Genomic DNA, 13,089 nt, shown 5'->3' on the forward strand with positions numbered 1-13,089 from the left:
TTCATCCTAATAATAAACTATAAAATATAATCCACAATATAAATAAATAACTTAAAATCAATCTAAACCAAATATAAATAAATAACTTAAAATCAATCTAAACCAGAAACAACTGTAGAAAACTAATATTCTTAACATAAAATCAAATTTAAAAACATTTCAAACCAATTGTAAAATATTTTTATTATTATATTTAAATAACACTAACCCTAATTACTAATCTTGATGAAACATCATAAAGTTGGTAACATCCCCACACGTGTTAAGTACAGGTGTATGACATTTAGAACTTTCCGAGTACAATAGTAGTCCGACACAGAAAAAAAATACCCGTGTAGTTACGACATGCTTTACTCTAAGAATAGCAGCCCATCCTGCCCTCATTTGCAAGCGAAAGTCTATTACGTAACGGAGTGAATAATAGGTGGGCTCGTTGTGAAGAAGTCCGTTAACGGAATAACAAATGAGAGCATATCTCACCGCGTTGTGAATAAGTCCGTTAACGGAATAAAAACTTACCGTAATCTTCTCGACCTTCAGAAATCCCGGCGGGTAAAACTTGGGTTGCCTTTCCGAGTAAAAGAGCAAATGCGACGAAGTAGAGGAGACGCTGGCGGTCAAAAATATGGAAGACGATGTCAATATATTCAACGACGCCTTTAAAACGAGAACGCACTGCACGACTCGTTCAGCAATCAATCTACAACGAGAACAAGAACAAGAACAAGAAACAGCAGAGGAAACCTCTGAGAGGCTGCAGGGGATTTTAAAAAAATTAAAAAAAAGTAACATCCCTCCGTGGGATTCAAACCACAGATCACGCGACACAGGGTTGCAAAGTCATCAAATAGAATTCTTTCTCTTGTGCCTTAAGGGGCTGTAGATCTTTGAAGAATTTTTTCTGTTGAAATTCACAACGCGTCGAGGGTTCGAGTTGCAGGGGGTTAAGTGAGGAAGGTTTAGGGCCTTGCAAATTAATTGTCCATGGGAAATTGCTGCGGATCTGGTGGCGGGTCGCAGAAGCCAAAGAAAGCGAAGAAGCCCAACCCCTTCGCCGCCGATTACCCTAACTATGCCGCTAATAGCCCGGCCCGGGGCGGGGGAGGCGAACGGCGGTCTTCTGTTCTGAGGGACTGTGACGGGCATGACATAAACGGCAAATATGTGCTGGGAAGGGAGCTTGGGCGTGGTGAATTTGGCATTACGTACCTGTGCAGTGACAAGGAGACCGGAGACACCTTTGCCTGCAAGTCAATTTCTAAGAAGAAGCTTAGAACGGCCATCGATATCGAGGACGTGAGGCGCGAGGTGGAGATTATGAAGAATCTGCCTCAACATCCCAATATTGTGCAGCTCAAGGCTACCTATGAGGATGACCATGCCGTGCATTTGGTCATGGAGCTCTGTGAAGGAGGGGAATTGTTTGATAGGATTGTTGCCAGAGGCCATTATACTGAGCGGGCTGCTGCAGAGGTTACTAAGACGATTGTAGAAGTCGTTCAGGTGAGGAAAATAACCTGATTCAATTTGATGGAGGAGTTCGTTTATATTTGCTATTTGATCTTTTCTTGTTTACTGCGTTTTTCTTTTCAAAATTTGTGTTATTTTCTTGTTTTGCTTGTGGATTGCTCTGCTGTAATTTACTCAGATGAACATTTTGGCTTTTCTAAGAGGAATTGATGCCGATTTACCTTTTTTTCAGAACTTGAATTTTCTCTTGTCCGTATTACCTTTATTAATGAAAATGATTGTAAAAGTTGTTGTGCCCAATAAAGACAAGTTTGATCGAATATGCTTTTACATGGGGAAATTTGTTTGTGATGAGTTCATTGCTATATTTTCAATTTTTTATTTGCTTCTGCCATGTATTATCAATTTTGTGCTTTTCATTTTTCGCTTGTGAATTTTGCCATAAAAAGTGGTTAAGGTGAGCGTGAGGCAAGAACAGGACAATTATGATCGATTTTCCTTTCAAGCGACGAATTTGTGCTAATTTTGCCTTTTCTGAAATTTGCCCGCCCTTGTTTATACAAATGTGTTCAAAGTTCGATTTTCTACGATGCGTGTTCCATTGTAGCCAAGCTTAAACGTCTGCTTGATAGAAGTACAAGTACACTGAAATTAAATGGAAGGACATGTTTGCTTTACTAGGGGAGATGTATGGTGAATTCCCTGCCCCGCTTCTTTTTTTTCTCCTTTTCAACTTCGAACTCTTCCTTGTGTATTATGTTGTTCCTGGGAAACTTGTGGTAAGTGTTGAGGGAAATAAGACACAACTGATTGAATATGATTTACTATTGTAGAATTTGTTTTAATTTCACCTGTCCTTCAATTTTATGTTCTTTCCTATTTTGATTCCTCTCATTTAAGGTGACCATAGAGCAAACTTCTATGCTTTTTTCTTTGTGCATGAGGATTAGCCTCTGAAAGGGATTGGTTATCTGTTACTCAGATTTAATTTTTCAACAACTCAGTGTGTAGTTTTTCCTTTTGTGGACTGGTCCATCGACTTGTGAATTTTGCATTTTCTCATTTGACCTTTTCTTTGTGTATTGTGTTCTTCCTCTTTTAAAGCAGAAGAATACAAAGTTGTGCTCAAATAAATGGTACTGCAGAACAAATCTGTCTTATGTTTTTTGTAGGTGAGGAATCTGTGCTGAATTTGACTTTTGTCTAAAGGTGAATAGACATGCCTTTGCAGAGAGGGATTTATGCTGGTCAATATTAACTTATTTTTTTGTATGTTCTGTTCTTCCTCATGTAAGGCTCAAAAGTTTGAAGTTTGTGCTTTTTGGATGGATCAGAATGGAACTTTTAGATTGCCTGCGTAGGAAAGGAATTGGACTGATTTTGCTGTTTGATTAATTTGACCTTTTCTAATCACATTTGATTGTTTTCTAGACTTTGATTTTAGTTCTAAATCAAATTTGTTGAGGAGTAAAGTAAACCGACTGATTAAAATGTTTTACTTTCAGTGCCTGAATTTTTGATTGCATGTTTCTGGAAGCGCCGAGTGAGAGTTTCTGATTTGTTTTCTTTACAAAGGCTAGAGTTTGTGCTGATTTCCCTTGCTTGAAATAAAATATAACTTCTAATCTTTTGCTTGTGTATTGTTTTCTCCTCTTTAGAAGAGTGAATTTCGCTCATTTAAATTGTGTAAATCAATATGCAGTATCTTTCAAACTGTACTAAATCTGATTGAATATTCTTTTTCAGGTGTAAAATTTGTGCCAATTTCACTGTTTCTCAAATTTGGCATTTTTCTTACTCACTGTGTTCCACGTTTAAAGCAAAAGATGAGATATCTGTGTTTAGTAATCTTTCTGATAGTGAATTGTTCTGCACAAAGTTATTCAATAACTTCACTTAAATCAATTTGCTCTTCCAGATGGAACTCTTGGTGACATTCCTCCTTTTCTTTTTTAACCATTACATTGTCTGTTCTGTGCTTCGTCTTTGACATTACCTCCTTGTCTATTTAGTTCTTTCTACTTAAATCCGAAGGGTGTAAATTTGGTTCCTTTTATTTTTAACCAAAGGATTTGACAGTTACAGAGTATTTGTCTGGAACAATTTTATCTTTTCTTTTTCATATCAGAATGAAGTGGCAAACTATTGTCCTTTTTAAAAAAGAACCTGTATGATGTTTTTTGTTTGGACTCTACAGTTCTTACAAGAGGATTAAGAGATCAATGATATTCATTAAGAGAACTTTCACATTATCTTACAGTTTTTAAATGTTTTTTTTTCAGCAAGCATTAGTTTTCCTTACTTTTTCTGGAGTCATTGAATCTTAAATACTAGAAATTTTTGTTTGTTGAGTTCTGAAATTGTTCTGATTTCCCTGTTCTTTTAATTTTATTTTTTCTTGTGTACTGTGTTCATCCTCTTTTAACACTTGAAACTGAAAGATTGTAAATTTGTGTTTTCCAATGTCTTGCTTGTGAATTGCTCTGTAAAAAGCCACTCACGTGTGTAATTGAACTTTGGAAGATAGGAATTTGTTCTGATTTTTCCTTGTAGTTAATTTTGATTTGAAGGACATCATAGAAGACCACTATCTGTCTTTTAGTGTGGATTTAAAATTACAAGTGAAATGATTCTAGTTCAGTGACAAGTTCCTTGCTAGGCAAACTTAAATCTCCTCTTGATAGAGGTCACTCTAAAAATACAACAAAATCAAATGAAAGCAATCGCCTCATCAAAGTTCCAAATTGGGTGGTTTGGAATCGATTTACTTTTATTTACAAGTAAAATTATTCGAGTTTTAGTTTATTTTTTCTCTTGTGAACAACACAGGAAAATTATGTTGACCGAATGGGATTTAAAATTTATTTATTTCTTCAATTTTGATTTGAATAGTATTCTCTATTATAGAGTTTTCAATACAATGTAAGCTTTGAACATTCATTTGAGACAGGCTAACAATTAATAGACTAAAATTAAATGAAAGCAACTCCCTTATTAAGGATTCTGGGTTGACCTTGTGATATGGAATTGCATGTGCAAGTAATATGTTCCAAGTGCCAGCTTATTCTTCTTCATTTTGAAGTGAAGCAAATGGCAAAATTCTGCTGATAAGATGGCTTTTTCATGTCACAAGGCCTATTTAATCTGTAGAACCTATTCAAGCTTATTATTTTATTTCGAAGAGTGTTTCTTTGGTTGTCCACTATAAAACAAAGCCTCCAAAATATGTTAGATTATCTTGATCATAGATTTTATATACTATGGTTTTTAATATAGGAAAAGTGGAATTTTGGCATTTCCTATGTTTTCAATTTTGACCCACTCCACTGCCACTTTTATTTTATGCTATTACACTTTTAAAGCAGGTCGAAGGACACAATTTTGTTCTAATTTTATTGTTTGTTTGTGGATTATCTTCAATAAAATTTGATAGGTTCACAGTTTATTCAAAAGATTGCTTCTGGAATCAACCATGTATGTTTTTGTATCAAAGATGTTTGGGGGCAATAAATACATTTGATTTAGTTTTCTTTTTAAGGTTAGAATTTATGCTCATCGAGATAAACTTAAGAGTAATGATGTCCACAACAGGAGTTTCAAGGAAAGGGGGAAAATTGTGTGGGTTTGATTGCTTCTTCAGTGTTGACTCTTTTGTTGCCTATTTTGTTTGCCCTTCCTCGGTTGTCAAAAGTGAAAATGCTGTCTTTTTAATTGTTTTTGCACATGAATTATTGTGCAATAAAATTCAACAGGTGCATGGTCTTTTTCAATAGCAAAAGATATTTGCACAATGATACATGATAAAATGATGTCTCTCTGTATTTCTTATGACAGTTTAATAAATCAAATGAAAATTTAATCTATTGACTGATACATTTTTTGTGTGTGAGGTATTGTGCAACAAGAGATACTGCACTTTTCTTTATTATCCATGTTCCTGAAAACATGGTCTTTTCGTTGCATTTTCTGGTGTGCTTATGAGAGATTTCTAGTGTGTATATCTTCTTTTATGTCATCCATAAACAGAATTCAACAGATTCAAGGACTTTTATTAGAGAGAATGAACTTCATGACTTTCCATGGATGAAATTTCCAGGAGTCTAGTATTTCATTAAATGAGGGTTTCCTTGGGGTTTGGAGATTATGCAGGAATGTTTTACATCATTTTGCCAAAAAATAAATCACGAAATCTTGCTTTCACATCTTATATTTTTTTTTAAAGGATTTCTTGTTTTACCAATTTTAAGGAATGTCAAGTTTTTACATTTTTGGAAGTTTTAAAACACATTTTTGTAATGCCTAGCAATGATTTAATCTTTTTTCTTTAATTTTTTTGATAAGATTTTATGATTATCTCATACAGAAGTTGATAAACTTTCAAATCACAATATTTGTCTCGTGAAATAGTGACAAAGTAGTTTCAGTTTGAATATGTTTGAGAAAAGTAGCTGATTAGCAAGCATCAGCAAGTAAATTTTTCTCTGTTGTGGTGGTCATGTTTCATATCGATTTATGTTTCTTTATGTGTGATTCATTGAAACTGAGCTCCATGACATGATATTTTGAGTTCAGCATTTTAAGCAGAAGGTAAATTTGAATCTTTCCAGAAAATATCTGCATTAGGGCTTGTAAAATTCAACATTGCATGAAGAAGGTGAAGGCAACATAACAAATCTGAATTCATGCTGAGAGATGCATATAAACTGACTTCATTTTTTTTGTGTTAGTTTTGATGTGATGCAATTCTAGCACAAATATTAAGAAATGGCATGTTGAATGGGACCTAGCATATTGATCATTGATGCCAACCTCCTATTTGTTATATCTTGTATATGTCTCTAGTATTTTTCAACGGTACGTTAAATCTTCCAAGGTGTAATCTCTCTCCTTTGGTTACAGGTATGCCACAAGCATGGGGTGATGCATAGGGATCTGAAGCCAGAGAATTTTTTATTTGCTAACAAGAAGGAACTTTCTCCTTTGAAGGCCATTGATTTTGGGCTCTCGGTATTTTTTAAACCTGGTAAGACAGGCCTTATTTCCTTCTCTATTTGATGAATATTCCAATGTGTCTTTACTGTTCATTATATGGCTGCTTGGTATATTTAAGTATTTTGAATTTCTTTTCATCTTTTAGAAAACAGATAGTCTTATCATATTTAAAGATAAGGTACAAATGTAAAACCAAAGGAATGTAGTTGTAGTTGTAAAGGGGCTCAGTCAAAAGTATGATCCACGTTCAAATTTTCACACTGTAATACTAATATCATGGTCCTTAACCTAGACTGAACTATGCAGTACTGATTCTGTTATGGCACTTGTGACTAATCTTCTCTTTGGTTCTCCTTACTGTTCTAGGTGAGCGATTTACTGAAATTGTTGGTAGTCCTTACTACATGGCTCCTGAAGTTTTGAAGCGTAATTATGGACCAGAGGTGGATGTGTGGAGTGCTGGGGTTATTCTTTACATTTTACTGTGTGGAGTACCACCGTTCTGGGCTGGTATGTGTTTGTAAAGAAATGCTACGATTTGCCAATGGATATTTTGAAATGCTACATAGGGTTGAGAAAAATATCCTATCACAATATCTATAGGCCCTATGTTTGAATGGTTTTCTTCGTCGAAAATATCAGTGGATTGAATGTTTATTTGCTTTTGAACATATCACTTTGACACTGGTCATTGTTGAAAGGCACTAAATTTTATTTTGATTTATTTTTGCATTTGTAATTAAATTTTTGAGTCTATTTTAAGACATTGCTGATAGGATTACTCTTGTTTTTGGTTGGGATTAAGGAATTCACTGTGTTGACTGTAGAAACGGAGCAAGGTGTTGCACAGGCCATCATTCGTTCTAATTTAGATTTCAAAAGAGATCCATGGCCAAAGATTTCTGATCAGGCCAAAAACCTTGTCAAACAGATGCTACAACCAGATCCTAAGCTACGGTTAACAGCTGAACAAGTTCTTGGTATGTAATCTTTTGGTTGCCTAAAATGATTACCTATGATTACCTCAAAGTTTAATGGCTACTGCAGAATAGAATGTTTGATTGTATCAGCTCTTGTTATAGGCTGTGGACATGAAAAATTTGACATGATGTTTGAGTGACTTAAGTTCAGCCTGGTTAAATAATAACTTCTATTACTGGAATATGGCAGAGAACATAGGGTTGAGAAAAATAAATAGTACAAATTTTGACAAAGCAAACCATTCAAACATATTCTTTCAATATATATAGTCAAAAGTCTGTCAGCATATTGAATCACATTTTCTTGACCATGCCAAGCTTTTAATAAAATGACATTAAGATCTTGGTTTGTGTTTGTGTCAAAGTATCTAACCCAATGGAGTTGTAGCCTGTTATCACAAGCAGAAGGAGCTCATGGCCTCCTTTCATTGTCTGTCAAGAAATCTGTTATAAACTAGAGCTGGGGAGTGGCAAACAAAAATCAGAATTGTTTTTCCACGTTCCAATGTTATTTGTTAAGTACAAGGGATAGGACTATAATTTTTAAAATGCACTTATGGGGGTGTATAATTAACATTCCTCTCAATTATAGAGTTCCTTTGTGAATAATTTGTAGCATATGCTAGCACTAATGTTGCTTTTTTTCATGCCTTGTTAATGCAGAGCATACTTGGCTACAGAATGCAAAGAAGGCTCCTAATGTTAATCTTGGGGAGACTGTCAGAAATAGGCTCAAGCAATTTTCTGTGATGAATAAATTCAAGAAGAGAGCACTAAGGGTTGGTACCAAGCCTTTGGTTCTACATAGAGACTTTTCTGCTAGTGGAAAAGGGTTTGCACATTGCTTGCTTACAAACATTTCACGGTGTGTTATTTCATGTAGGTTTCTGATCATTGCAATTATGTTCTTTCAATGCATTTAGGTACTTGCAGATCATTTATCTGTTGAAGAAGTGGCTGGTATAAAAGATATGTTCGAGATGATGGACACAGATAAAAATGGTACCATATCCTTAGACGAGTTGAGAGCAGGTTTGAATAAGCTTGGTTCACATGTGGCTGAGGCAGATATTCAGATGTTAATGGAAGCTGTAAGTAATTCTCTGCTATTGCTTGCCTAAGTATTTCATAGAGTTACAAGTATATGAAAGCTCAAGGCTCTGATTCTATTGGGGTCCAAAATTAAAGCCTTCCTTGTATTACACTACACTGGTATCTTATATTTGAGAGCGGCTTGTTTGCAGTGTCATTGAGTGGAGAGTGGAACTTACTGTGTAGCTTGTTTAAGTTACAATTTCTGGGGATCTCAGTACTCGATTTATCATTGAAAAGCTTAAAGCCATCTATTTTAATGCTTCCCATGTTTTCTTTCTAAGAATTGATCTATTTCCTGGCCCTGTTCATGACTTAAATGATCAATCATTGTCTATTAGTGGGGAGAGCATCTGGACTGGTTTGTAGTTTGGATTGTTATTTGTTTTGGAAGCATTTTGTTTCCTTGTCTAATTGTTGGTAGTTTCATTGCATCAGTTGCTTATTCATAAATGATCGTGTATTCATGAGCATTCCTCCTAATTGTGCATTTTGGTATGAAAAGATAAATATTGCCAAGTATAATGCCATATACTTTGAAAGCTCGGTCTTCCTCAACCATATGTTGACAAGAAGCAATTCTTTTCTAGTGATGCTATCCCATGGTCATTGTCTTTTTTGAGGGTTAAGTACAACTTCGGTACCTTTTATTGGTGTAGTGCTATCTCCACCCTGCCAAGTTGCTGGTCCATGAGCTTCACTTTATCTGCTTGTAAGTCTAGTGCACTGTGATGATTTACTGGGATTCAAACGCATGGTTTTGTGTCAATCTTCGTTGACTTCAATTCCATGAGCAGTTCACTAGAACCCATCTCTCACACGTACTTTGGTACAATATTAATAGTTTCTCTCAGAGCATTTGTTTCAACATTTCTTGTTGGTGTTCAAATCTGACAGTGCAAGACTTGCCATTCTTCTATCTTGTTGAAAGGTTGTTACTCTCTAACATGTCTTGATTCTGTTGATTGCCAAGGAATCCAGTTTATTATTGTCACCTCTTACTGGTATGGGCATCACAAGTCTGGTTGTTTTGTAACTAAATTTTATAATGATTCTGTTGTCACCTTCCATCAGAGCCACTCTACAGTCTTACTTGGTAGATTGCTTGTCTGTCTAGTAAATTCATTTGCTTCTACATTGATCAATAGTTCACTGATGTATTTTTACTACAAGTTCCTATTCTTTTTTATTGATACCCAACCTTATAGTATATCATTGAATATCTGTGTCAAGTCTATCATAACCTGCCCTTGTTGCTCTCATAAAACCTATCTGGTTTTTATAAAACCAGATGGTCAACATTTCTTCTGTGCTTACTCACTTAAATTCCTCTCAATCTAGGAGAGACCTTTACCCTTGATGCTCGTGATGTTTGCAGAAATTCACTTAGTAATGAAATGCCATTCTCATCATCTCTCAATCTAGGAGAGACCTTTACCCTTGATGCTCGTGATGTTTGCAGAAATTCACTTAGTAATGAAATGCCATTCGCATCATCAGTAGCATACAGGTTACTTCAAAGTGTTCAGTTGTTTAATTGAAAATAGCTCTCGAGCTGGCAGATACAATTGACCAACTGTATCTCTCTCAAAACGAGCGATTTTGATATCAGATCGATATTGAATTGTGTTGTATTTCTTGCATGTCAGTGGATCCTCTTTTTGTATTATCACTAGGTTAGGTTGGGGATTTTGCTCTTATTGTTGTGTTTGTATGTTGGCACTGAGAGTGGTCTGGCTGATGGCTAGGTGCTCATTAGTTACTTGCTTGTCTATCAGACACCAGTCTAGGGATTTTGTTTACTTTTTTTTTTTCTGTATGTTGGTGTTGAGAGTAGTCTGGTTCATGATTAGGTGCTACATTAGTTCCTTTTGGTGTTTGTCAGGCTTTGAAACATGCCATGTATTTGGTTCAGTCTAGGGATTTTCTTTTACTTGTTATTTCTGTATGTTGGTGTTGAGAGTAGCCTGGTTCATGGGTAGGTGCTAGATTAGTTCCTTTTGTGTTTATTAGGCTTTGAAACATGTCATGTATATAGTTCAGTTTCTACAGCAGCTGCGTGAGAGTTTGTTCCTTCTCATCATTTTACTCCCTCTCTGTTTTTGCGAGTACCGTGTGCTCAAAGCTCTCTTTGGTTTTGGCAGTATTCCAAGTTAAAAGTCCTATCTGCTTCTTGCCATATCTATGTCAAGGGACACGTAGGACCTGTTTGTTATCATTAATTAGTAAATGCTTTGCTATTCTCATCTGTTGTAATTTGACCAAATATTTTTGGATGCTATCTTGAAGCATGTTGTATGTTGTCGATTTTATTTATGATGGTGTAGTATTTTATCTTAACCCCTGCCTTTTAAATATGTGCAACTCATGAGCGCAAATGTGTTAGATATCTGATTTCATAACTTTGCCACCATATCTTCTCTGTGGCATATGGAGATTATGGATTGATTTTTGCGTTGCACTGGAATTTGAGTTTAAAAATAATTTCATCTGAATCCTGTTTTCTTGTCCATGTTCAAAGACAGTAGCATACATTATTTGTCAATATCATACATGCTGGTGTATGTATTTTGTACATACCTCAATTCTTACTGATAGGCGTGTCCCTTAAGTATGAATATTTGCTGGGAATGATCTTACAAATTGTACACCACTATGAATGTAGTCAGGTTGCAATTTATGATTATTTTATTTTTATGATTGTGTACCAAGTAACATGTATGATTATTTTTGTGATCGATGCTGTGTACCGAGTAACATGTCCATATCATTTTAAGGTGATTGCAGTCATAAAGTTTTAAAAGAGAACCTTATATGCTATTTGGATGGTCTTCCAGGCAGATGTTGATGGAAATGGTGTACTAGATTATGGAGAATTTGTTGCAGTTTCAATTCATTTGCAAAGGGTGGGCGGTGATGATCATTTGCAAAAGGCATTTGCATACTTTGACAAGAACAACAGTGGATATATTGAGACCGAGGAGCTTAGAGAAGCAATGGTAGATGATTTGGGTTCAAATGCCACGGAAGTGATAAATGATATTCTACGTGAAGTGGATACAGATAAGGTAAACGCTCTTGCAAGTGGCCATTATTTGACATAATTTGTGTTTACACTTTATATTCTTAAAGAGGATGGTACAAAGGCTTTTCTGATCTTGTGTAGTTGTACAAGTTATTTATATTGTGAATTGGGAATAAGAGCTTTTATATGTTTGCCTGTTCAGGATGGCCGCATTAGTTATGAAGAGTTCGTAGCAATGATGAAAACTGGTACAGACTGGAGAAAAGCTTCACGACAGTATTCACGTGAAAGGTTCAATAGTCTAAGTATTAGATTGATGAAGGATGGATCGCTGCCGATGGGGAATGCAGATAAAAAGTAACAATCACGCTGAATGAATGAAAGTGTAATTCGAAGTTCAAGGAATTTTGTTTTATAGGAGCATATTTTCCAAAGGTTAATTCTTTTATATTTTGGACTCAAATACCAGGCGATGTAGTGCTGCTTCTTTTTATTGTATAATGAACCTGACCTGGTTATGAGCACATCTCGCAGAGGTTATATGAGTCCTAGCGCTAGCTGTGAATTTCAAGTATACTCTTTGAGACTATTGGAAACTTCATATTATGCTCAGCAATTGAGGAGGGTGATGGAAGTTGTGTTACATGTGGAGGATTTCCTGCTTTAATGAGGATTAGTCCAAAGCTTCAGAGACCATTTGCTTAAGTTCTGGGAAAGTCTATCGAGGAAGCTGAGTAAAGACATAATATGTAGCAATCCAGTATATCTCATGTCAAAGGATGTCTGAGTGACTTGGATTTACTTGGCCTTTCATTTGCTTTTCAAGTGGCCAAAACCTCCGCGTTAATAATTTCAGTGTAGTTTATAATTGGTGATAATTTTTTTATTTTATTTAGTTTGTGGTTTTGGACAATGTTTTGAATTGTATTTTCACTCACCAGAGTCAGAAATGGGAAATGATGACGACTTCACCAATTGGCAAAGCTTGGGTGTGTTGTATATCTAATTTTATGCTTTTTAATTCATTTTCTTATGCTTTAGCACTAATCCATTGTTATAAAATATCATTCATCTGGTACTACACATGCCTAATGTAACAGAGAGAAAAAAAAAATACTGTTGCAGTGGTCGATTTGACATGTAAATGGACTGAAATGATCAGACTAGTGTGAAATAGCTTTACAAGTCGAAAACAGTACTTGTGCCATTTAAAAGAAAAATGTAGAATTATGATGATTCTAGTGAAGGGTACCACTTAGCTTTTAGTTTTCGCATACGCAGTAAAATGACGTTATTCAAATACGTAATATTAACGCACTAAACAAATGATTTCCATAGAATTAGTTTTTGTTGTTGATCTTTCTTTTGACGGTAACGATTTTTGTACGCATTTCAAGGATAAAAGCGCAAGCTATCGCTATTTTTATATCTTTTAATAAATGCAATTAATTTTGTTCCATCGAAGGCTTGGAATGATAGACAAGTCTAATTCAGGTGGGACTATACTTCCTAGTCGGTTATTATGCATAA

The 13,089-nt window shown here is 35.3% G+C and overlaps 1 protein-coding gene across 1 annotated transcript; it reads left to right on the top strand.

The window, feature by feature from the left end:
* The first annotated feature begins 607 nt into the window (after positions 1-607).
* On the top strand, positions 608-12,542 carry LOC131069014 (calcium-dependent protein kinase 20). Its single transcript, XM_058004298.2, has 8 exons — positions 608-1,503; positions 6,370-6,493; positions 6,829-6,972; positions 7,290-7,442; positions 8,106-8,221; positions 8,366-8,533; positions 11,372-11,602; positions 11,762-12,542. The coding sequence occupies exons 1-8, from the start codon at positions 985-987 to the stop codon at positions 11,918-11,920; spliced, it is 1,614 nt and encodes a 537-aa protein (XP_057860281.1). The 5' UTR covers positions 608-984; the 3' UTR covers positions 11,921-12,542.
* Positions 12,543-13,089: the final 547 nt, after the last annotated feature.

This window comes from Cryptomeria japonica, chromosome 4 (genome assembly GCF_030272615.1).
Source record: "Cryptomeria japonica chromosome 4, Sugi_1.0, whole genome shotgun sequence".
Taxonomy (NCBI): Eukaryota; Viridiplantae; Streptophyta; class Pinopsida; order Cupressales; family Cupressaceae; genus Cryptomeria; species Cryptomeria japonica.